This window comes from Haliotis asinina, chromosome 5 (genome assembly GCF_037392515.1).
Source record: "Haliotis asinina isolate JCU_RB_2024 chromosome 5, JCU_Hal_asi_v2, whole genome shotgun sequence".
Lineage (NCBI taxonomy): Eukaryota > Metazoa > Mollusca > Gastropoda > Lepetellida > Haliotidae > Haliotis > Haliotis asinina.
In genome coordinates, this window is record NC_090284.1 from 53,976,925 (window position 1) to 54,003,981 (window position 27,057).

Here is a 27,057-nt window from a genome sequence, read left to right on the forward strand (position 1 = left end):
CTGCCACAACCATGACACCCATCTTAACAACGTGTATGAAGATTTCATACTAATGTCCCTTGATGACAAACAGATGCCAATATCTTCACAGATATACAAGGAGATTACAGTTATATTTGTATCCAACACAAAACACCTCAACACCTAAAGGAGCATCTACAGATTCTGTTTCTTTGGGAGAGCTCGCCAACGTCGATCATCGTGGCTGACTACTGAGTGGCAATGCAGCATGGTTTGACTTGAGCCTTGACGGCCGCCAGAGAGACGACAGTGACCAGGAAGGGCAGCATGGTTTGACTTGAGCCTTGACGGCCGCCAGAGAGACGACAGTGACCAGGAAGGGCAGCATGGTTTGACTTGAGCCTTGACGGCCGCCAGAGAGACGACAGTGACCAGGAAGGGCAGCATGGTTTGACTTGAGGCTTGACGGCCGCCAGAGAGACGACAGTGACCAGAAAGGGCAGCATGGTTTGACTTGAGCCTTGACGGCCGCCAGAGAGACGACAGTGGCCAGGAAGGGCAGCATGGTGGACATCATGACACTGACGAAATGTCCGCTACTTTTATGGGTATTCGGTACGTTTCGGCAGCTGTTTTCATGCTGCACTGATAAAGTCGGGAACACTGTTCCATGCAATTATGCCTCAATGATTGCTTTTCTGCGTCAGGTCACTAAACTCTATGGTAAGTGAAGCATATTGAAACATATAAACAAACGGTAAAGAATATAAAGATAAAGAAGGGACATTACATTACTGACTATCTGTTGAGCTCTTTATAGACAGTAAAGTAAAGCAAAACAACCAATGCATACCAACAAACACGTGATAGTACTGGTTCGATCAAACAAACACTTCCGTGTATCTGTTCACCCTGAGATTGGTTTGCAAGAATTTACATGATAAATGTCTTATTTCCCAATGGTAGATTCATATTTCATTATACGAAAGGTACAGAGATTAAACATGTTTGATCTTTGGACGATATTACTCAATAGGGCTACCACAGGTTGCGGGTGTAATGTTTCAAGATAATTTGGTTGTACATCTCGTACTTTCATCAAGTGTTTCTTCGGGGATTATACATACAGGTAACATGAACGTATCACGTTTATAACACTGTGCTTGGTCCTTGGTGCTTTCGATCTTCGAAAATCAAATCGATCTTCACCTTTGCTAATTGAGATAACAACGTTGGTCGATAGCCTCTTTCAGTGAGTCAATCACATCGGCAATATTTTAGCCATGTCAAAACCACGATACATGAGCCATTTCGAACAAAATTCGGTATTGCAGTATTAGTAAAGTACCAGTATGCAGGAATTTACTTTTCATATCATCACGAAACATTTTGTCAAGAATCCATTTACAACACCTATAATGTCAGACTAAAGCAATATTTACTTCAAAATCATACGAGAAAATACATCAAATGACAAACTGCTCTTTAATTATAGACGCTCTATACAAAGAGACTGGGTCTTGATGAAAGCATTGAAGATACGAAATGATGATGCGAAATTGCGAAACATGTAACGGCATCTTTACTTGGTTAAATACAAACGTTTTGAGAACCTTGCCAAATATGCACATCCGCACACACACAGTACATTCAAGAATCGACATTTGATGGTTATTACCTTTCAGCCACAATGGCTCTTGATGAAACCATATGTACATACCCACATACGCAGAAATGACTAATAGCATGGAAAGCTTTTTGTCATCTATGCGAAGATCAAACGTGTATGCTCCATGTTGTTGGAAATATGTACCTGATGGTACATACGTGTTTCAGCGAAGTTTATTAGCACAAAAACCTGCTCAAAAGGAACTACACGCTTGAAATTCGGATTTATCAAAATATTATAAAATATCAAAACATTACTCTGTTAAAACATACCCGACACACTGCAGTCAATGACTATGATGCCCGTATCATATATTTGGCCATTTACTACCCGTTTACTGTTTGTTTCACGTTTGGCAACTATGAAACACTGCTGCATGCTTTCTTTGACAGACATATTTAATAGTAAAACCAACATACACGCCATTATGTGTCACTATATTTCATCATGCATCTGTACATTGTGTTCAATACTTAGACCTGTGCTATATTTAGGTAGAAATTTGAATGTGCTTCAATCCCGCGGGCCTTTCCACCAGAAGGTGGGCAGATCATGTCCAGGTGTATAAGGGGAGCTAACTCATCTAAGATTACAAGTTACACGAAGACCAGCAATTGTGTGGAGATCATTCCGGTTGATCTGCCTGGGAACCTGATCATTGTTGCAGTGAGGTGAATGTTACCTTCTCAAGAAGTGTGAATGAATTTGTACACTAAATTAATTGTAGGATACAATTATATCACATTAATTTTGGTGTCAAACCGAGCGACTGATTCCCTGTTAACGTTTAATTTACACCTACGATTCAACACTTAACAAATCTCACTCGCCTTCATTTCACGAAACAATGCTTTGTTATGTGAGTAAAGTCAATCGACATTCAAATGATCTGAGGAGATCCGAACAAACTTATTCGGACCATCCAGTTGGTGGAAAATATAATATACTTTAAGATTTTGTCCGTTTATTAATGGGCGCGACATATGAACTTTGAAATATTCCATCTATTTTTGATGATGTAAATTGTAAGAATAATTTTAGAGCTTATAAGATGCTTTTGATATTAATTCACTTTCAGGAAACTATACTTGTTAATATTTTACCTCTAAAGTTATTCTTACCAATTTACTCCTCATGTCACTTGAATGCCAAGGTCATCTTTGGCGGACAAGTGAGCATGATTGCCGATGATTTTGGAGAAAAGGCCTGCTAACAGTCAAGGAAATGATATTTAGGCTTTGCAATAAGTTTTTAGACCTGTAGAATGCTGCTGCCGATCGAATCTAACCCAACATAGTTGCTGTCAACGTGGCTTGAATTAAGAAACGAATTTAAAACTAGAGTTTTCACTGTCTTGGGTGAGCCATGAGTTTTGCGTGGAATTGAGGAGGTAGCTGTTTTCGATGAGTCGTGGGGTATAACTTTTGAAACAATGATTCGATTGTGATATAGCTCATTTTGTAGCGATATCACTTGACTTCTCATCCGTATGCTACGGCGGGCCTTTAAAACATTTTACATGGTGAAATCTAACTTTAATTGAAGAGGGGGTGGTTACGTCGTTACATCCCTTTCCTTTTATATAGTACTAGGGTAGGGTGTCAACACCTATATGTGTTTATAACCCTGGTTCTAAGCGACACAAGTGAACACAATCACATACTCAAACACACCTGCATGCACACTCACATGGATTACCTTACTTTCAGTAATTTGAAACCTCTGACTAATGTTGCGAGATACGCACAAAAGCAGGGTAACGCCCTGACCTGGGTAAAGTGATACTAGTAATCAGATAAGCGGTTAACCTTTATTTTAACCTTGCCCTTTTCGTGAACACATGACGTAATCAAATTTCAAAACTTCATTCATATATCTGTCATTGCCATACTTCGCTTTTACGCGCAGATGAATTGGGCGGATAATCCAGACTGGTTTTTTTCCTGGTGTTAGGTGAAATTTTTCACTTGTATTGTATTGACCGTAAAACAGATTTAACGTGTTGCAGATTCGGGTCTTTCATTTTTTGTCCAAGACAAGTATTAGGACATGGGGTTGTTTTAAAAGCTGTTCATTTGCCGTCGCCCGGGGCTGACAGGTGACGATTGAGTTCAAATTGTCCTGACCTTACAAGCAAAAGCCCGTGAATTACTTGTGAGCCAGATACAATTATAAATTAACGTGTTCCTTCAATATGTGCCAGTTTTCGTCACCAGCTTTGAATAGTGTTGTGGAGGAAATCTGAGAGTAAATGCAGCAGTTGCAATTAAGTGGTGTTCCTTCATTTGTTTCCATGGTGTATTTGCAACTTATTTGGGAATACATGTATGTAGTTTTGGACATTTACCACATTGATGAAACCACAAGCATTTGCATTCTTGTAGAAACGAAGCATGGTAATCGAGGAAGATTCGAAACCTTCACCAGCTCGAGTGGGTTCTAGCCACATCTTTACACATGGGCATGAATCAAGTACCACTAGGTTTGGTACACCTGATGATAAATAATTTGTGTGTGTGTGTGTGTGTGTGTGTGTGTGTGTGTGTGTGTGTGTGTGTGTGTGTGTGTGTGTGTGTGTGTGTGTGTGTGTGTGTGTGTGTGTGTGTGTGTGTGTGTGTGTGTGTGTGTGTGTGTGTGTGTGTGTGTGTGTGTGTGTGTGTACGGTGTGCCTGTTGGCAACTAAAGAAAGAGCTTTGTTATAGTAGTAAAACCTGATGGCATCTAACCCTCCAACGGAACTATCTATTTTGGACTACTTTATCACTACAGACCTGTGAAAGTGCGGGGTAGAATAGGCATGCTTGCCATAAAAGGCGACCTCACTTGTAAGAGGCAACTACCTGATCGGGTGGTCAGGCTCGCTGACTTGGTTGACACATGTCATCGGTTCCCAATTGCGCAGATCGATGCTCATGTTGTTGATCACTGGATTGTCTGGTCCAGGCTCGATTATTTACAGACCGTACCCATATAGCTGGAATTTGCTGAATGCGACGTGGAACTTAACCGACTCACTCACTTGTCACTGCACATAACCTTTCAGTCAGAGTACTGTTACATTTAATGTTATTGAGCACTGTTTAATTGCAACAATATTTGGATGTCTGCTGGTACAACATATGGTACATCGTGCGTGTGTGCGCTTGCTGGAATGACACGAGTAGTTACGAATGAACAATGTGTATGATGCAATATACACGGAATTGACATCATGCTGTTTTAGAGTCCCGACAGATGGTACGGAGATAACAAGATCCAGCTTAGTCTGACTGACCCCGGTACAATTTTTAAACATGTTTTTTATTTGATAGCGTCTGGGTCTACGAAAGAAACATGCATGTAAACTGTATACAGGCGAACAAATGACTTGAAATTAACGGGTAATTTATAGTACATTACAGTCGGGGTTACGCCACCATGTGACCACATGGGTGTCACATATATGTGTATGTTTGTGTCTGACCGTCTGTGTGCGAATGCGTGTGCGTGTGTGTGTGCGTGTACGTGTGCGTGTGCGTGATTCCACTGATTTTTTTTATCAACACTAATAATACAAAAAATTCTAATAATCACAATAATTGAAAATATAAGGACTAACTTTAACTGTAGTTACCTCAGTATGATTACTGTAATGCAATTTCATACATCGCATGAAAATCATGTTTATATCTGTAATGTCAACATATGCTCGTTTTTGTTACAAATGCATACGTGCAGTCTTGGCTGTATCAGTGTACGAAAAGTCCAAAAGTCTGGATAATTAGAGTGGATTTTTCAGAGTGAGTTCAGTTTTACACCACACTCACCCATGTTACAGCGATATCGCGGCGGTCTGTAAATAATCGAGTCTGGACGAGGCAATCCAGTGATCAACATCAAGAGCATCGATCTACGCAACTGGGAACTGATGACATTTGTCGGCCAAGTCAGCCAGTCTGACCACCCGATCCCGTTAGTCGACTCTTACGACAAGCATCGGATACTGAATATTAACCTTAAAATGGTTATAACAGCATGTCATTGCAATTTCTGTACATGGTCTTACTTAAAGTGCCCTAAAGTTAAAACTATTTTATCTAAAACGGTTCTCATTTCGGTCACCGATTTCACTTAACACGCATAAAGCTAAACTGGAACTTTTATCTTCTGTCTACGAAAACATAGGAAAACTGGTTTTGAATGTGTCAGCTGATTGTATGAACAATCGCGCAAACGTTCCCAGAGACTATAAAACTAGCTGTCAGTTGGTGACAGTTAATCCATTCTGCGTCGATCATGCTGCTTCTGTTGGTGACTCTGTCTTGTCTGGCGGCCGTCACGGCTCAGGGAAAGCCTTGTTGTATGGGTGGTAAATGGTCAGCTACGATGATGGACATTCAAGTTATCGCCAGTGGACAAGATGTAAGTTGATGTTAACGTCGTTGTCATGTGCACTGTTGATGTTTAAAGTTGTACAATAGCGTTAGTACAACGCATAGTATCAGCGATACCAATATACCATAGACGCATTTCCTCACACTGGGGCTTGTAACGCTAAAAACTGCAATCAAGGTATATACTGTCCCTGATGGGGTATTAGTACAATAAAAAAAATATATATAGTACTAATACAATTCTACACGTATACCTTGATGGCAGTTTTTAGCGTTACAAGCCCTTGTGTTTCCTCAAACACTTGACAACAATTATTATTGTATGTGCTCAGAGTTTTAAAGCTATCGGACAAAACATCGAAAAGCTTCACGCAAAATCGTTCGTAGATCCAACAATTCAGAAACGGCTTCATATGTCCTATATATTTTCATATAAATATTTGCATTCCTACTTCAGATAACGTCCGACTACTACTATAATGGTTATGAGATGGTCACCGCCGTGCAGTACTACAACTTTGGGATGTCAGGGCGTGTGTTTAGAAACAGGGTTGTTACAGACTACGGCAAGGTAATCTGTTTGATTGGCATTTTAGGAGTTGATGAGTACTAAGAAATAATATGATACTTTATGGATAACACCCTCTTTATTTATTTATTTATTTATTTATTTATTTATTTATTATGAGGCGACGTTTCGGTATGGATCCTTAAACCTCATTCCATCCGCCTACAATGGACTGATTAAAACAACAGAACAGTGCACTCCAGACATCATTACTAATTAATCTTGTTCAGCCCCCTCAACAGTGGCTTCCTACATCGTCCTCATGTTACTGCACTGTTGTCTTTTCCATTCGTCTTGTTGTTAATCCCTTTGATGTATTCCCTATTTTGTCTTACTTAATCCCCTTCACATGTATGTCAGATCTGTGCTGTGTGATTTTATTCTTGCTTGACAACGGTATGAGAAGCTATACCGAAACGTGTAAATGTTATAATAAATAAATGAGTTATTATCCAATAAAGTATTTTGATTACGCAATGTAACTCCATACATTTCTTGATCGGGATCACAGCAGACCAAGGTCAGTATGTGTGCTTGTATATTAGTTTCAGTGTTCTAATACTTATCTCTCCAGTTGTCTCCCTCAAGCATGTTATCTGTTAAGGGCAAGGTTCTTATCTCATAATCTCTTCTTGAACCTACAGTTCCTTGTTGTGTGACTCAGTTGTGCTTTCCCAATTGTTGTGCTTTCAATTTCCCATTGCGGACTAGCTCACAGTGCACCCCTGTAGATCTTTGACGTTTAGTTCACAAAGGGCTCACAGTTCTTTGACGTTTAGTTCACTTTGCACAGATCTTTAGCGTTTAGTTCCCACTAGTTCCCACAGTTCTTTAATGTTTAGTTCACACTGGATCCCCCATTTTTATGGTTAGTTCACACTAGATCTTACACTTCTTTAGTTTACATTCGATCCCACGAATGTTTGACGTTTACATTGGATACCACACTTCTTTGGCACTTACTTAGTTCTTTCATGTTTAGTACACATTGGATCTCACAGTTCTTGACGTATACTTCACACTGGATCTCAAAGTTCGTTCATGTTTAATACACATTGGATCCCACAGTTCTTGGTGTATAGTTCACATCGGATCTCACAGTTCGTTCATGTTTAGTACACATTGGATCCCACAGTTCTTGACGTATAGTACACACCAGATCTCATAGTTCTTTCATGTTCAAAACACATTGGACCCCACAGTACTTTGGCGTATAGTTCACACCAGATCTCATAGTTCTTTAATGTTTAAAACACATTGGACCCCACAGTACTTTGGCGTATAGTTCACACCAGATCTCATAGTTCTTTAATATTTAAAACACATTGGATCCCACAGTACTTTAGCGTATAGTTCACTCTGGATCCCACTGTGGCTTGAGTTCGATTCCCCACATGGGAACAATTTGTGAAGTTCATTGCTGGTGATATTGTTGGATTATTGCTAACAGCAACATGAAACTAAACTCACTCACTCTTTGTTTTCACCTGTGATATACACTTAAAGACTTGGTAATTGACTGATGTTTCAGCGTGTGCGCTATTACATTGCGGCTGATGGCACATGTACAAAAGGAAATATCACAGAAACCATGCTACCAAACTGCGTTCCAGGTAATGACTGTTCCTTTCATGCATAATTAGCATCGGCTCCAAGGTTGGCCCAACGTCGGTTCTCAATAACATCTCTGAAACTGTTCACCGCTACATTATAGCATGTATTCAAAAAGAGTAATCCGAATATATGTGAGTATATATGTGAAAACAGCCGAACCCTTTACCCATAGAGTTAACTAATAGCAAGCTTTAGATATTGTGCAAATAGCATTCTCTGGCAACTAGTCTATTACTTCGTGAGTGAATTTAGTTTTACGCCGCTTTTAGCAATATTCCAGCAATATCTCGGCGGTGGTAACTAGAAATGAGATTCACACATTGTACCCATGTAGGGAATCGAACCCGACCGGGTCTGCGGCTAGACGAGTAAGCTCTTTATCCACTAGGTTTGGTTAGTGTATAGTTTACGCGACACGAGGTAAACTGTACATCATGCTTGAATCAAAGTCGTCATAACTGAAGATTCTTCACTGCCTCATGTGATGGGGTTTTTTTAATAAAGATAGTGCTATGGACGGTGAGAGGTTCAAACACTTAACATTCTAGTACAATGTGTTTACATGAGCGTCTCCACTTGAGCGTTTTCTCGGACGATTTCAGGTACGTTCTGTAGATTCTACATGCGCCTCCGACATTTTAGTTAGTGACGTTATAAATAGCCTCCATTTGCAAAACACTAAGTTTTTATCTAACTATTCAATATTTTTATGTAACTATTCAACTTTAAATTCAATCAACATGCTTTACTTTCACTCCATTGCCATGGACATATTTTAGCTTCTCGAGTCCTTCATATTTTGTCACCATATTCATCATAAATTCCCCTTCAGACATGCAAGTTCAGACAACTGGTTGACACCATGTACTAGTGTACACTAATTCATGATGGAACACTACACAAATTCTCCAGTTCGAGATACACTAAGAACCAAAAGAAACGTTACCCTCCTTCCTTATATGACGGAGGTGACTGTCTTCAGCCATCGTTGTGATGCGTGTACGTCCACTTTTGGTCGTGTCTGCGGTGACGTCAGTCTGTCTGTAGCGTTGAGTGAGTCTTATAACCATGATACGGTGTCATCCGAGGGCGTTGGCAACAGCATTGTATGTCCAACGCATCTGCACCATCCGAATGTCTCTTTCTCTCTCTTCAGCTTTCAGTTGTGGCATAGTTCTCGTACTCTTATATGATATCATGCATTCTAGCCTCTCTTTATCATACAGAATCATTCTATACGTGAAATGGATAGTATTACAAATACCGATTGAATACTGCTACGTTTTGGCAGGTGATATTGAAATGTGTAAAGAGAAAATGAAAAAATGTTAAGGCGCAAGCAAAAAATGTTAACACTGATAATTTTAGTTGTTCCAAAACACTGTTTCACAATATCAAGGACCTGTTTCACTAATGCCACTTTTAAACTGTTTCAATTTAAAGACTGAAGTCCGTTAACGTAGGAGGGTAAGGTTCCTTTGGGTGTGTATGTTAAAATAATTTTTGTGCATTTATTTTCTCTTATTACTACTAAATGTTATTTTCACTGACTATTCAGGAAGAAAATAACGTGTGCGATTCGTATGCCGTAGTTGGGTATAATTACGTGAGAACTTTATCATTATTACTATCTATTCAACAGGTTACAACCTTTTTTTAAAAAAAGCAACAATATTCTTTTGCCTCTGTAGTGCCTGCCACTGTTGGAATAGAGTTGTTGTCTTTGTTTATAGTAGTTACAATGTTCATACACCGATATAAAATACTTCCAGAGGGGCACGAGTCGCTCTTCGGCTTGTCCCGGAATACCAGGAGTTGGTCTCGAATGGCACAAATCTGTGTTATACTTTTACAAAACACGCTCTCGTCCGGTGGAATAATAGAACTCTCAAAAATGGACACACAAGAACCTAGAATAGTGTAATTACTATTCATAGCTTGAATTAGTCTTGTTATGTGCAATTCTGGAATCCCGACAACGGTATTATGGTAATGAAAACCTGATTACAGGGCTGAAAAACTCGTGTCACTCCGCCAAGCTTTGGTCGCAGGATCACGCAATATTTACGGCATCACAATTACAAAATGAAATGTAATCGATTTCAGCAATTCTGTAGTTCTGTGCCGTCGGGTAAACGTGAATTCTTTAATGAAAGTGAGGAAAATCACAATGGATTTGATGACGATGTGAAAAACACAACAGAGACTGATCAAGAAAATATTTGAAATATTTGTTGACGGGACGCTTGGAGAGTGGCTTTTCGGATATTAGCCGGAAAAACGTTCGATCTCTAGATAGCAAGTTATTTCATGAGAGCTCATTTTGTATCAAGTAATAAATATTTTGACCCTGTACTTTCCATGTTTACCATCATCCCTCGTCGTATATCTGAGGTGTATGTGGCTCGTGAGTATTCAGGTATTGTGACAAAGGATCATATGCTCTACCTAGATGTTTTTTCATGTGTAAACTTATGTCACAAAACTCTCTTCTGCCATCTAGTCACATCTACATACCTTGGCTCCAGCTATATCGGCGCCAAGACAAATGGGCTGAAATACGATGCTTGGTTGATACCTCTGGGAAGCCTCAACGCCACCGTCACCTACACCAACCCTGAGTGTATCCCTGTAGCCATGGCGGTCGTTGGTAAATTGTCATCAGGTAGGTCCCATTTTGTAAGGATGCGACAAAATTCATTTCTAGAAATCCACGTGATCTGATTCCTTCAATGTCAAGAGCGTTTGCTATGAGCCAACCCCAAACAACAAGCTGTCCCTGAACGTGACATGCCGAAAGGCATCTGTCACAAACACATACAAAGACCAATCAATTTTCAGCAATGGGAACAGTGTTCTCGGTAGGTTTTGTACGAGTGCGTGAAGAAATAGAATTATACATACGTAGTTCAAATCCTTTGCGCTTGAAATGTCCATTACAACCCTGAATCATTTCAAAATGTATTATTTGTTATATGCTGCTTTTAAGGTACTTTCTAAAATTAAGTACACCAGAATATATGCGTGCAAAACACCCACGCAAAATGTTGTGTGTGTTGGTTTTTTTTGTATTTTTTTTTTTTTGGGGGGGGGGGGTTGTTTTTTTTAGTGAAAAACACTGGTTGAACATACGTTATACGTTAAAATAGGGAGTTACCTTTGATATCAGTTTTTGAACACGAGCAACTGAATAATCTACTCCGGGTGATATCAGGTCTTTGAATGGCATTTACTGATACACACAAGGAAGAGCGTATTTATGGATGCCAGTTCTTCGTAATAAAGAACATGTCATCCATACAAATTCTCTTGAGAGGCATTTAGAAGTCTGTATTCTAATATACGACTACGTGGTATGACGTCAGCTTTTTTTTTATATTGTTTTCACAACGTTTCTGGGCTATACCTGAGGCAAGGAATAGCCCAGAAACGTTGTGAAAGCAATAAAGAAGTTGACATCCATAACATTTTGTCGTATATCTCTTCCTTAACCTGTGATGTTTTGTTTGTCGTGTTTAACATTATTTACATAAACATGTTGGTGCCGGTTAGACTTAGATTCCAATAACTGGTGGTCAGCACAGTCTAAATGGATCAGATCAACTCTGGTTGACCAGCAATCACCCGAATGGCGCAAATCCAATCAAAGGATTGTCTTATCCAGATTGTTCACAAACGGTATTTATTTATATCATTGGATTATTGCTGAGTGAGATATCTGTCACTACTGCTTGACAAGTGTTAGATGAGCCACGACCTGACAAATGATCCCAATCTGCATAAATGGGAACATCCTCCAGGACATTCCATTTGAAACAAGAGGGAAACAGATTGTCGTCTAAACACTGAAATGTTCAATTTCCTCGTGCGAATCGTGTCGTGTTTTGCGGAACTAAATCGCTCTACGACACACATGTTAAACAGTAGTGGTATTGATTTCAAGGCACGGTCGGCATGTATTGCACGAGCTTAATCGCCAATCTGCCTGTAGTAACCAAGTGTATTCGTCCAGATTACCTCCTCCACCTGCTTGTCATAAACGCGTTCACTGCGCTGGCTCATCTAATACTTGTCAAGCAGTAATACCCTTAAGTTATGAGGATGTCATGTACTCACCTGGTTTCTTATACAACAATTGTTTGTTTCAGTTTCAGTAAATCGAGCACTCTTCTTCAGCGGATACAAGCTTGGCATTCAAAACCCTTCTGTCTTTGACGTCCCAATTACCTGTTACCGACCATAATGTCAGGCTACATATTCATGGCTCGCCGTTTATTCGTTATCACTGCCCATCTCATTGTTGCTACACTACAAAACGGTATTTCATGTAGATAAGAATATGTTTCTGTAGCAATAAATGTTTATAGCGTCCCGTCCTTATATTCATCTGTACATTTGAAAAGAATTAGGCTGTATAAAAAAATTAAATGTTTCTCGGCCACATTTTTTTCAAAAGTGACGAGGGTGGTAGGAAAAATATTTGATAGAAAAAAAGTGACGCGGGAGGAACTCCCTTTTATTTTTGCTCTCAGAAATACAGCTTGGGAAGTTTAGCACGTCTTAATGAGTTGTAGATTCGGTGACACCCGTTCTTACAGACATTCTTTCTTTCGGGACGAGGTCATGTCAAAATTATTTTTTTGCAAATGGCAATAAAAAATTGTCACGCGTACAAATAATTGTGACGCGCCGTTGCCCGAGAAACATTTCACTTTTTTATTTAGCCTTTCAGATGTATCTGGTGCATTGTGAAAATTGGGATTTCAATTCTACTCTGAATTTCAAACACGAATCGCATGTTTATAGACTGATTACCTTCGTTCGGATGATAACGCTAGTACAAAAATGTTCTTCAACGTGACCATTTATTGACACATCATTGAATGGGACATTCTCACGTTACCCGTTAACAGAGATGTACATACACATGTCAAAATCACTATTATTTGGAAGGTAACAGTTCAGGGCCTAGATTTTCGAAGCTCTCTAACCTCAAAGATAGTCGTACGTTAATGTTAATGAATGGCACTTATGTCGACTATCTTAGCGCTAAGAGAACTTCGCAAATCTGGGCAATGATCTTACGACGCCAGCAAGCTGCTGAACGTTTACCAGTCAGTATTGTTTAGGCGAACACATGTCACAATATTCTTACCATGGATATTGCGTGGAGTGCAATAGTGTTGTGATAATGCGTCTGCGTATGACACTGAAGTCCGGGTTCGATCCATGGTGGAGGCACATTGTTCGGGTACCAAGGTAGGCACATTTGCACAACAGCTCCAAACATGGAGAGACTTGACAGGACGATGACATTTGCTCCAGTGTGACACTTTGATATGGAACCAGTTGCAACGCTCCCACGTTCCCAAGCATTACGAAATAATCTCATGGCTTGCTCGATGCTCGATGTCTACATGCCAACCCACAACATGTACTGTGTCAAAAAAGAAACTTAACAAAATGTAATGAATAATATTTCTCTGATGACACATCTATGTATACGAAATGGGATCCCTATCTTTCGACTCAAGATAAACGTTAGCAAAACCCACTCAAATCCATCCATTCGTAGTGAAAATGACGTTGGTGCCAAATCAAGTTTTGCACATGCAGTCGATCACGTGATCTTCGTATCGAAGTTTTCTTCATTTGCACGTGTTTGCATTGGCCTCAAGAATTGAAAAAGCACTTTTAAACCACAGTTTTAACGGTGCTTTAAATGCCACGATTGTCAAATGTGCAACGTGAACGTGCCGTTGGCATCTTGCAAGCGGGATGATTAGTTACTGACGTCGCAAGAGCAATGGGATGCAGCCGCCGTACTGTGTATGACTTGCGAGGTCGTCTACAACCAACTGCCACCACTTCTGATCACCCAAGGTCGGGTCGTCCACATGTGACGTCACGAGCAAAAGACCGTCAAATCGTCCTACGCCACCTATATGACAGATTTCTCCCGGCTAAACGAACCGGGCTTAAATGTTTAGAGGTCGACTGTCCTCACTGACCATTCGAAATCGGTTGTGCGCTGCCAATCTCCATTCTAGAGGTCCATATCATGGGTAAATATTGACGCCGTTTCATCAACGTCAACGTCTGCTGTGGGCCCAACGTCACCTCCGATAGACCCAGAGAGACTGGAATAGAGTCGTTTTTAGCGATGAATCCAGGTTTATTCTCAGATTCGCCGACGGCAAGCACAGAGTCTGGAGACAATGTCGTGAACGGTATGCCCAATGTTGTGTACAGTAAGTCGGCAGAGTCGGGGGCGGAAGCATGGTGTGGGAAGCTTTCTGTGGGAACAACCGTTCCCGACTTCTGGTCATCCGTGGAAGCCTCACAGCTGCTGCTTACTGCGACCAGGTGCTCTCCCCTGAACTCGTTCCTTTCATGGCGGCTCATGGCCCAGGTCTACAGTTCCATGATAATGCTCATCTGTATACCGCGACGTTGACACGAAATTTCCTTCAAAACCTTGGAATCAACGTCATGGACTCGCCATCGAGGTCCCCTGACCTTAATCCAATACAGCACGTTTGGGATGCACCTGCACCTACACGAGCAATGGCGCAGAATCCCCAACCACTTGTACACAAGCATCAGGCAGTCGATGAGGAGACGGTGTTTGGCTTAGGTGAATGCGTGAGGAGGCCATGCACAATGTTGAACTGAGAAAATTCGAATTTTTATTCTTGTGACTTGACATTATGTATACCCATGTTTTGGAACGGCGGTGTAGCCTAATGGATCTGATTGTGGGACTGTCAGTGTATCGAGTACATCACACAGATCTCAGCAATGGAATGATAACAATTTAACCATTAGACCATCTCTTGTTCTTTTATAGTGCCCTGAAGAAAGAATGTGAATTTTCTTATTTTTTCTCAGTATACATACAATCGATGTTTGGCTAATATAAATAATCTTTCCTGACAAATAGAAGATTACTCTGGACTTTCATGACCGTAGTGTTCGTGATTAGAGATTTATATATGCTGACTGACTTTTTGATCTGCGAGAGCATAATTTTGATAGAAGTTTAATCTGAGAAGAGGATACGCAATGAAGTGCGCATCTCAACTACCACATTACAATATGTACAAAATGGCAGTTCCGATTCGAAAATGTTTCATATGTTGCTGATGGACTGACTGACTGAGTTTGCTCTTACGCCGCTTTTAGCAATATTTCAGTAACATCACCAATGTTGGAATAAGAACCCGGGTGTTCGCCGTGACGAGCTAACCCTTTATCCACTAGGCTACCCATGAGCCCCTTTTCTGGAAATCAAAATGAAAATTCCTGATTTCTACTTGGCGAGATATACCCATGTATCTGTGCAGTAAGACACGGATGTGCAGGAGTGACTTGAAAAATAGAGGGTTATGATTTGCTGTGAATTTCAAAATGTCTGTAGTGGTTTAAACACTATCTTCCTACAGCTACACCTACAGCTACACCTACACCTACACCTGCACATGCACATGCACATGCACATGCACATGCACATGCACATACACATACACATACACATACACCTCCCACTCTTAAATAGTGCGTTATGGTTACCTTAGTGACTTATGATCACCTTAGTGCTTTGTGGACGATGCGATAACTCTTGGTTGCATGAACATCTTAGAACTCGATTGCATCCCTTTAGTTGAGGGTGGTTCGATATCATCAATCATATACCCAATGTGTAAATATTCCACAAACAGCTCTATACTTAAACGAATTCACATTCTCTGTAGAGTCAATTATCCGATGCCGAATCAGCATGAAAATGTTATCTTAGCACTAGTCACAAACACATGGAAGGCACGTCAATTCACCTGTAACGAAAAATGGAACATACCTTACAAATCAGAATAGGGATATTTCACTATTCTCATGATAACCAACATTCTGGTTACCAAGAACCAGAGAAATAAATAGACGCTGATTATTTGACCTAGTGATCCTTACGTCCTTCACGTTTGGAAAGAGATTACACGTTGAAGATACTTACCTCTGTTTTTACAAATAGACATTCACATAAATTTCCCGCTAAATGCTATAAACTTACTCATTCCTCTGTTCTAGCACCATGGGCTTGAGAATGTTACTGGGTAGAAAACACAATAGGAAGAATGGGTTCATGTATATTTGCTCGACTGTACAATAACAACCTCAGGTGAGGTGAGGTGTATACATGTGACAATTGAAAATGGTATTGAATTGAGACGAATGTTATTCTTCCCTACCTCAATGTTTTCCTACCAGTTAAGTATTTTGTAATTGGTGATTTGTTTCACATACCTACTGGAGCAGACCAATATGCCAAAATGACTTTAAATTACTTTAAATGACAAAAAGAGATTGCAAATACAAGATGATTCGGCATAGGAGACGGTTCGACGTATCTCTAACCAGATATTCCCTGACATTGATACCCTGGTATGGGTTGGAAGAGATTCCCAGGAGTGGAAGCTGGTCGTTAGCGGCAACACATGGACAAGACAAATGTTTTGGAACTAGTTCTTCCTTCTTTAAGATTCACCTGACTAATGGGCAAGAAGCAGCCCATAAACATTCTGATAAACAAATGAAGAAGTTGTTATCGATAACATTTGCCTTGAATCACTACACCAGCCTCTACATGCCTTATGGTCAAACCCGGCTACACCCGGCTACAAACTGGGTCGTTGTTCGTGTCAATTGTCTGGAACAGAATCGAACATTACCAGACGCCGTCATAACATTGCTCGAACAGTGTTGACTGCTGCTGAAAACAGCATAGTAAATCATCGGGTCCTAATAAAAATGGCCACATGTCAAAATGGCCACAAATCTTGCAAGTCAAAATGGCCACAAAAAAGTCGGAATGGCCACAAACCCCTTGTCAAAATGGCCACACCAAAAAGTCAAAATGGCCACACCAAAAAGTCAAAATGGCAACACCAAAAAGTCAAAATGGCAACACCAAAAAGTCAAAATGGCCATACATTATTTTATTATTTTTCATACTTATTTGTAAGTTATATCAGGCAAAACGTGATGTTTATTACACATGTATGATTAGATCATTTTCAACAAATAACAAATATATATATATGTATTTTCTTCAAATACAAACACCTTTTTACTGTTTATTTTTACATGTCATTCATGAGACCATTTTAATTCTAGTGCATTAACAAATGTATATGTGCATGTTGTATATTCATGTACGGCATTACTTATTATTTATTTATACTTACCTTTCACATGATTGTATAAGAACAATTCGAAAAAAAACACATTGACGAACAATGAATCAGTCAATTAAGGCTTAATTAGTTAACAGGGCATCTTAATCATGCATGTAATCACATGCTAAACAGTAATTAACAAACCTTTTAGAGGATAAGTGGTCATTACCTTCATCTGAACTTGAATTTTACCAGGTTCTATGGGATGAGAATGTGTCTCAAAGTATCAATTAGGAAAGTACCTGAATAATAAACACCGTTTTGTTGTGTGATATAGCTTCTTTTGTCATCGTCACACTTTGATATCAAATAATTCAAATGTCATGAGCATTAAAAACTCATAAAACAATGTATGGCCATTTTGACTTTTCTCTGTGGTCATTTTGACTTTTTTGTGTGGCCATTTTGACTAGGGGTTGTGGCCATTTTGAATTTTGTGTGTGGCCATTTTGACTAGGGTCAGTGTGGCCATTTTGTCGTGTGGCCATTTTGACCTGTTCCCAAATCAACTGCATTCATGCATGTACATAGTCACAGATAACTGTAATGTGTAACATACCCCCTGCAGGTATGGATGCCCATTAGCAATAGTCAGTCAACTACACCGTGCATGCAACTGTACCCTGCAAAAGTATGCGAACTGCAGGTACTTGTACCCGGTAACATTAGTAGATGAATTGCACACATATGTAACCTGTAAAATATTAGATGAACTTCTTGTTTATATTCCCTAACATGGGAGTAGATGACTTACACACGTCGCACGGCTTAAACTTTCGGCTGATGTATACTTGGAGACAAAAATTGTTTGTTGTTTAAAGCCGCACTCAGCAACTTAACAGCTTTATAGTGATGGTCTGCAAATAACTGCGTCTAAGCCAGACAATCCAGTGATCAGCAACATGCATCAATCTATGCAAATGGTATACTATGTCATGTGTCAACCAAATCAGCGAGTCGAACAACCCGAAACCCTGGATCGCACGGGCTATCGAAGACCAGGACCAAGAATACGGATCTTCACTGATCAAACGTTGTGGTGATCATTCTTTCATCGGTAATCTTGAAAATAAAGCGTTTGATTTGATTTGATTCTTTTATTCATCGTTCTTGAACGGGTTCGACATTCCAGACTACTGACAATTGGAGAGCTATAGGTACGTATCAACCCTCTAGATCTACCACGCAAAGTAACGTCGCTCATCGATTCAATGTCTATAGAAATAACATTATAGACCTTCCTCAAAGTGACCATCAGCCAGAAACGACCTCATGTCAAGACTGATGGATTTGAAACATGGATTTGAAACATGGATTTGAAACCCATATAGTCCATACCATACCTGGTTACATTTTGTTTGTGTGAGAACAGTTCGATGACGGCTGCGCGTCTACCGCAATCCTGACGCCAGAAAATCGCCGTCGACGTCTCCAAAGGGACTGACAACACTTGCGATGTGGAGAAGGTGTGTGAAGAAAAGTCACATTTTTTTGTTTACCGTTCTGACCGCAGGACCGTGTCTACAGGTGAAAGTTACATCAGGCCATGAGTTCTGGAAGCATGCCGCTTGAGGGTGATGGCATTGTGATATGATGTTGGATAACTGAAGGAGGCTTCAACACTGCGAGGCATCGAGAGGAAATGTTGCCAATGACCGCTTTACCTTTTTTGCAACAGTACGACGTTTCAACACAATATTTCCAGAACCCACGTTGCTCGAGCTGTGTAGAAGCAACTAAGTCAGAACAATATTATTGTGTTACCATCGCTCATATGAAGCCCAGGATTTGCTACCTCATCCGAATCCTCAAACATAGCTGCAGGAACACCGCCAAATGCGTCCTCGGATTTGGGTGAGTGAGTTCAGTTTTACGCCGCAGTATTCCAACTGTAAATAATCGAGATTTTAACCAGACAATCAGTGATCAATATCATGACCACCAATCAATGCAGCTGAGACACGATGACGTGTCAACCAAGTGTGACCACCTGATCAAGACAGTCGCTTCTTACAACAAGCAGGGGTTACTGGAGATCAGTTCCAAACTGGGTGCCTGTTCTCGAACGTGTCCCAGCTAAGACAGATCCTAACTAGTTAGGACAGGAGTTATGACATCCTACTGTTAAGATAAGACTCATTCTCGAAACGATCTTATCCTTGTCCTAAGTTGAGTAACTGATCCAAGCTAGGATAGCGAGCTCTTCAGTAGGTGAGATAGAAAAAAAACTTCATCAGGTTCACCTAAATATTATCAATAATTCATTGCAAAGAAAAACACATACAGTATGGTTCAAAATTATTGAGAATAGCTAAAGCATTTCATATTATTAAACGAGAACAAATCAGATAAAATTGAATGTATTGTGAAAGTGAACTGACCTTTTCATGTTGTGTAGGTAACAATTTAATATTTTATCAAGTCTCCTTGAGCTTCACGGCACAGTCTAAGACGGGTAGGCATACTTCCTATCAGAGAGGTTAGTGTCTCGTGAGTTATGCTGTCCCAGTATCGGACCACTTCTCTCTTCATGTCTTCAATTTTTGTCAACCCCTTTTGATTCACACATTCCTTCATCATCCCCCAAATGTTCTCAATGGGATTTAAGTCAGGACTATATGCAGGAAATGGTAATGCAGTCACATTTTTCTCCTGAAACCACTGCTTGGCATGTTTTGCGGTGTGTTTAGGATCATTATCTTGCTGCAAAATCCAGTCATTTCCATAAAACACATGTGCACTTGGAAGGAGAAAATTATCTAATATGTTAGTGTAGCGTTGACTTGTCAGATTTCCCTCAAACACACACAGCGGGGCGTTCCTAATAAGGATATCCCTCCCCATACATGAAACTTTGGGCTGCATTTAGGTCGTCGATACAACGGTGCTGACGCAGACTTTGTCCATATTTTCACATTATTGGGATATACCCATATTGAGCTTTCATCAGTAAAAATCACATTTTCCCAGTCAAAGTTTTCATGTGCCAAACACCACTCAACACGCCTGTCTTTATGTTCTTGTTTCATGAGAGGAGAAGGAATTCCAGTCTTGTTCTCCCATCCAAGATCAATCAAATTTCTTCTAACTGTAGATTTTGATACAACTGTTGATCCCCTTTCTATCATTTCATACCTGATGTTGGAGATGCTTGCCCTTTGCTTTTTAGACGCTAAAATTCCCAGCCGGACGCGATCTGAGAAGTCCAATTTTCTGGGTCTCCCTGCTCCTTTCTAGTGCCCAAAATCCTTTCCCTCTTTAAAATTCTTCCTAATCCTATACACAATTGAAAGAGGAGTTCCTGTTCTCTCTGCCAATGTATTTACATCATCAATTCCTTGATTACACAACTCAAAAATCAACCTTCTTTTATCTTCAGCAGACATTGTTGACAGTGCTGAGGAAAATGACGTCTGCTACAAATTCAGGGGAGGTAACTCTAATTGTACTATACTCAGTAGGCCAAGATGAGTTACCTCCCTTATACCATTACTTAGTTTTAAGTATCAGTGAATCAGTTGAGGTGTTAGGATAGCTCAAAGTAAGAAGAAAAATTCTCAATAATTATGAACCAGACTATATGTAAGGGCAGCTATGGTCTCGTTTACAAGACAAATGGTGAGAATAGAAATCGAATAAAAGGTTTGAAAGTGGTGAAATTCAGCTTTTGGTGGACTTACTTGATCTAGAAGAAATTGTAATTAATTAAATTTATAATAAAACTTCATACCTTGCATCTAGAAAATATAGTGAACTTGTACTCGAATAGATCTAAACTATTTTATCAGATATAGGTATTGTTAACATATTCAACATTTTCATCACATCAAATTCATTTATTAAACTAGGACATAACATTTGTCGTCAGATTTTGAAAGTCTGCCAAAAAGAGAATTAAGATGTGCAAAAAATAGTGTTATTTGATTTTTTTAATGTTTATCATGACTTGAATTTTCATTATGCGTCATCTCACAAAGTGAAAATTCACTTAGGAAATAAACAGAAGTTACTTTCCTTATCACGTTGGCCTTGACATTGACATTTCAGAGGAACGTGACAGAAAAGAGCGATGTGAATAAAAAGGGATAGAATGGGTAAGAATATAAATACACATCGGTTGTACATCTAAAGAATATGTGTACTGCAACAAGTAAGTCTTATTCACAACTGATAAATTGATTATATAAACTCAAAAAATCTTCTTATAACTCATACAAACTGTGTGCTGTTGTAAAGTCAGCTGTAATTAAGTTTTCACAACGTCAAAATTGGTGAACAAACAAGTACCACACCATGTTGATTTCCACTAAGATGGACTTAAGACAAGTCGGAACCTATCCTAGTATTTGTCCTAAGTTAGGATATCCTAGCGCTAGGATACTTTTTGAGAATAAGGTAGGACACCTATCCTAGACCCCAGGATCAAAGTTAGGATATCTTAGGGCTAGGATCCTTTCGAGAATAGGGTCCCTGGATCTTTAGGGGTATCCTCGGTTATGGAATGAATCTTCCGGGGGCTTTCATCGATATGTAATGGCCTTAGTGAGGGGAAGGTACCAGGCCTACATCGATGCACAAGGTGGATACAGTTGCTGCTGACCCTCTGACCTGGCTTCTGAATCCATCTGCCAAGTTAGATATTCTCATGTGCTTCTGATCGTTACCGTACCCTGAAACGTTGGTCTTATCCCGTAACAACATCTCATTGTACGGCAGTTAAGATGTGGCACTGATTCTGTTGTTTGTGCATCTGAATAACCTTTCAACTTTAGCACACATTGTGAACTCTGCACTGTATTGACCTCATGTTGTTCTAGAGACCAAGCAGATGGTACGGAGATAAAAAAGTTCTAGGTGCGTTTGGTCGATTCAGTACGTAATCCTGGAATATGATTTTAGTTTAACAGTAAGATAACGTTTCTAATAGAAACCTAGTCACCATTACCAGGCCTATAACTGTGCAGTTGGTTTCCTACTTTGATGGGCTTAGAAAATCAGGGCATTGTTACATGTGTTGCAAAAATCAGGAGCACCATTCATCACAAGAACGCCAAGATATGTGCACATGAGACAGTGCTCAGGAGACCACAAGCTGGAACAGAGTCACCTGCCGATGTCTACATAACAGCGGCCCTTTCTATCTAAACTCTTAACTACATGCACACATGCACTCCGATCAAGTGACAACAATCTCCTCCAAGTTCTTAAATAGCGACTAAAAACATCTTCCTCCAGGTCCTTCTCCAGCTCTGCCCATATCCTCCTGAACTTACTTCCACTAGAAGTGAAATTGTGTCCAACTTGAAAGCAAGTCAGATCAAAACCCGTATGTTCTCAAAGTACCATAGTGACAGTTACATCCATTCAACACTTCCTATGTAAATGTCTATACATATTCCCCTTGTAGCTCCTTGAGCAGGCATATGTGTCTGGATTGCGAGCATTATGAATGTCCATTTATTATTCATTCTTATAATCTACTAAAACCCTTCAGGCATCTTCACTTAGAGTTTCAACAGTGCCTAAAGATCTGGTGGGATATCTTGGTATATTAGAGTTAACTCTTGTCTTACTTCTCAAGGTATTTCTCAAGACACAAGAAGACCAGAATTGTGTTTTGTCATGACCACATACATTGGATACCCTCTGAGTAGCTCTTTCTTTAAGTTGGATACTTCTTGAAAGGATAATATTACCATCTCTGTCTTTGTTACGATAGTCACATCTATATTATATTACATCTGTATTTATATTGTTACTTTTTTGTGTACTATCATATTTATTCCTTTGTACTGCTTTGAAAATAGTAATTTTAAATACACTTGTTAGATACACCACATTTCGTTTTTGTCTGTTGTTTTTACACCTAGTTCTGTCACTGGCTGGTTCACTGTTAACTCTTTCGGTTCAACTTGGGAATAAATATGAAGCTCACTTTACAGACCGTCTGAACCTGTGGAGGTTGGCAGAGAGTAATGTCTGAGAGGATCATTTATTTCCGTAGACGATGAGCCAAATCAAATCAGTTATTTAATATATTCCAACAAGCTGGAAATAAATACAGTCCATGCATTTTAGAATATACGCATAGTATGAATCATATGTCCACTTAATCAAAAGAACGATGTTCCTGAATATATCAAGGAAAACAAAAAACCAATCGCTCAAACGTTCCCAGAGACTATAAAACTAGCAGTCCGCTTGTTACAGTTGTTCCTTTTTTGTTCGGCGTTCCACCATGCTGCTTCTTCTGGTCAGTCTGTCATGCCTGGTGGCGGTCAAGGCTCAAGCAACGCCTTGTTGTATGGCCAGTAAATGGTCAGCGACAATGTCGGACATCCAAGCGATCGCCAATGGAAATATGGTAAGCTGATATTTGGCATTATTTTCAGGTATACCTTTTATTTGTGCTATCACAGTCCTACATGGCTTAAGTTAAAAACAAATGCATTTCCTCAAACACCTAATTGCATACAGCAATATTCCAACGATAATACAATGACAAATCAACATCAGATTCAGTGTTTCAAAGACATTGTGATGTTGTTCATATCTGACGTGATATTTAGATATGCCCTCTTTTCGGCGAGTATCCCTTCTAGTATTTTACATGTTTCACACTTCAGGTTTCGTCCGATTACTACTATGACAGCGACAACATGGTGACCGCCATCCAGTACTACGAGTTCGGAACCCCAAAGCCTGTGTTGAGGAACAGAGTTGTCACATCATACTCCAAGGTAGTTCTTAAGTACATCGTATTATCCGTGTGATAGAGTAACACCTGCAACCTGTGAGTGCGTTTCTGTTAAGTTCAATAATTCTGATGTTTATCTATCCAGCTATCTCCTGCCATCTTACTAAATGACCGGTTTCACATAATCTGTTTAAGGGTTGGGTTTTTGTCGTCTTATCAGGTCCACAGTTCTTGCTGTGGGACTCAGTAAACTACATACAGATTTGTGTGTTGTTTTATGCTGGGACCAACGGTTCACTTACAACGGTACAACTTACTTGCTGCTACTTTCTCTGTTTCCTGATTCGACTTTTGATCTTGGCCGTTCTTTGACGTTCAGGTCCTGGCTGGTTTCCACAACTCATGACCGCGTTAACACTGTTCATTGATCTTCCGTTGGTCCCGCTGTTTCTTTCCTACAACAAATTTAATGTTTGGTTCTCACTGGTAACTGCAGCTAGCATTTAGTTCACAGTGGAAACTGCAATTCAGTTAGGTTTAATTCACATGTATTCCTCCAGTTCAGTTATGTTCAGTTTCCTCGTCTGTTTACAGGTTGACGTCCAAGTCTCTCTGCTACATACTGATGACTGAGATTTAGTTCGTTTTGCTTCCCACAGCTCATCTGCTATCATCACTGATGTTAGGTTGAAATTAGTTCCAATCACAGCATATTGATGTTAACTTCTCCCTGGTACCTTTTGTTCACTGTGGCGTGGTTCCATCTGGCACTTACAGGTTAATGACAATAGGTTAAGTCACTGTTCACTGTTTTGTGTTTCAGTTCGTTCCTTCCATGGTTTAATGTAGTTTAATCAGGTTCCTCCTTTCGGTACACGTGAAGGTTCGGGTTAGAATATTGGCCTTCAGTTACCTATGCTTGGCGAAAGAGGCGACAAAAGAGATCCGGTGGTCAGACTCGCTCACTTCCCAGATCAATCCAGACCCGATTATTTACAGACCGTCGCCAGTTTCGGTTTCTGAATCCGGTTCCTACAGTGCACTGTTGAGTGGTTCATTATAGCGATCATCGTATATATTCATTTGCTCTTTTCGGATCTGGGATCATATAGGTAACTGACACTGTGACCTTTCAGAACGTACGCTATAACATTGACGCTGACGGCACATGCTCAAAAGAAGACATCTCTGATACCATGATCCCAAACTGTATCCCAGGTAAGTGCCTTAAACTCAGCTTTTCATATAGATTTACAATTTGGACCCAACAAACTTCTACTTTTCTCATAACACAGTCACATAATAGTCCCAAATACATCCTTTTCGACTGGCATTATAGAAGTTGGGTATATGAAGCATGAGGACTATTGTTATAGAACTTCTTTATTCTGTATATAATCTATGTCGAAACACCGCCTATGTAGAACATACAAGTTGTACATGCTTAAAAACAGTCCTCATCCATAAGTGACAATTAAAGTTTATAATTATTGCGAACTCTTTCATATGAAGCAATTGTTACGATACCCTCCCCTCTTCTTCCAACCAGCCACAGCCACGTACCTTGGGTCTAACTACGTTGGTACTGAGGAAACTGGGCTGAAGTATGATGGCTGGCAGATACCACTGGGCAGCCTCAACATCACCGCCAGCTTCTCCAACCCCGACTGTATCCCAATAGTCCAGGGTGTTTCTGGCACAGCATCATCAGGTAGGTGCCCAGTGTGGATATACAAGGTTACATACAATCATCCAGAATATTAGAAGTTTGTTCTATTGTCCGTCAGAGTCAATTGTTTTGTACCTCCCATGTCATGAGTATGGGCAGAATTTATATTTTCTGTGTTTCTCGTGGGTCGAACTATTATTGCTGACACCCCCCATTTTTTTTTCATTCGAACATGGCCGACTCGAACCTAAACCGTACCGCCTCGTCATGTACAATGTCTTCTTATCGGTCACTGTCACAAAGAACGCTAGAAATTGTAAAAGGAATTACGGTAAATGACAATCAACAACATTATTCAGATAATTATGTTTTTTACCTGCGACCGACCGAAGCGTGTGCAGAATTTGGTGGTTACGTGGAACACTTAACGAAATTATGCCCTGTGTGGCAGTGAATCACTGTTTTCACGAGGTAGTGAGCGTAACACGCATCACAAACACATGTAAACGAAAGTCAAGATCAAAATGACTTTAGATATTTGAGAATTATAGCAGACAGAAATGAAAAGCATATGACTTTTGAAGATCAAAGTGGATCATGTGTTTTATACATCAGCTTCGCTGATTTACAGAAGTAAATCTGTGTAGGTTATCATAAATCTCTTGCCGAATATGCTGGTCGTTTTCGCCGTGTTCACTGACACAATTCATTGTGCGACATTTTATGTACAGCGATCTTCGCTCCAAACCCCAACACGGATTTGACTGTGTCAAAAGTGACGTCATGATTCATAAAGTTGTTTATACTACACTAACTGTTTCAGCTCCAGTTAATTTAGCTCTATTCTTCAACGGATACAAGGTCGGCATCACCAATCCTTCTGTCTTCGACGTCCCAATTTCTTGTTAGAACAGTTCACCGTTGATGCCTGATCAATGTCGATTTCAACTTAGCAGCTTGGTCTTTCATCTACATATGAATAGAGATGAATGTGACAATAAACAAATATTTGGTTTGACCGTTCACATGTATTTCTTCACATTTATTTTGTGCGTTTTGAAATTTGGGATTCGTTCATTTCTACTGCACATTTCGATGTACATATTTCCAAGTATTTCATGTTTTTGTAAGAGCTATTGATAGTCACGTTAACATAAACTTGTCTTGATTGTCAGGTGCCCGTGCCCAATTTGACATTCAGTATTATAAGTGAAATACAATTTGGCTGGAATACTTAGTGACGTGAACGCCGTAGTGAAACTGAAACTTTACA

General features: G+C 39.9%; 3 protein-coding genes across 3 annotated transcripts in view; 2 read left to right on the plus strand and 1 right to left on the minus strand.

The window, feature by feature from the left end:
* Window positions 1–27,057, minus strand: part of LOC137284830 (caspase-7-like) — a 654,824-nt gene that overhangs the window by 603,171 nt on the left and 24,596 nt on the right. The gene's annotated exons all lie outside the window — the stretch shown is intronic.
* Window positions 5,893–12,557, plus strand: LOC137284948 (uncharacterized). Its single transcript, XM_067817031.1, has 5 exons — window positions 5,893–6,031; window positions 6,461–6,574; window positions 8,103–8,184; window positions 10,689–10,850; window positions 12,334–12,557. The coding sequence occupies exons 1-5, from the start codon at window positions 5,906–5,908 to the stop codon at window positions 12,426–12,428; spliced, it is 579 nt and encodes a 192-aa protein (XP_067673132.1). The 5' UTR covers window positions 5,893–5,905; the 3' UTR covers window positions 12,429–12,557.
* Window positions 23,637–26,806, plus strand: LOC137284863 (uncharacterized). The gene is made up of 5 exons (XM_067816883.1): window positions 23,637–23,782; window positions 24,045–24,158; window positions 25,252–25,333; window positions 25,665–25,826; window positions 26,608–26,806. Exons 1-5 carry the CDS (start codon window positions 23,657–23,659, stop codon window positions 26,691–26,693), a joined length of 570 nt encoding a protein of 189 aa, XP_067672984.1. The 5' UTR covers window positions 23,637–23,656; the 3' UTR covers window positions 26,694–26,806.

Excerpts from the sequence above, each read along its gene's own strand:
- LOC137284948 (XM_067817031.1), top strand. The coding sequence starts at position 5,906 with ATGCTGCTTCTGTTGGTGACTCTGTCTTGTCTGGCGGCCGTCACGGCT. Across the intron at positions 8,185-10,688 it reads GCTACCAAACTGCGTTCCAG|TCACATCTACATACCTTGGC; the intron begins GTAATGACTGTT and ends TCTGCCATCTAG. Across the intron at positions 10,851-12,333 it reads CGTTGGTAAATTGTCATCAG|TTTCAGTAAATCGAGCACTC; the intron begins GTAGGTCCCATT and ends TGTTTGTTTCAG.
- LOC137284863 (XM_067816883.1), top strand. The coding sequence starts at position 23,657 with ATGCTGCTTCTTCTGGTCAGTCTGTCATGCCTGGTGGCGGTCAAGGCT. Across the intron at positions 23,783-24,044 it reads CGATCGCCAATGGAAATATG|GTTTCGTCCGATTACTACTA; the intron begins GTAAGCTGATAT and ends TTCACACTTCAG. Across the intron at positions 25,827-26,607 it reads TTCTGGCACAGCATCATCAG|CTCCAGTTAATTTAGCTCTA; the intron begins GTAGGTGCCCAG and ends TAACTGTTTCAG.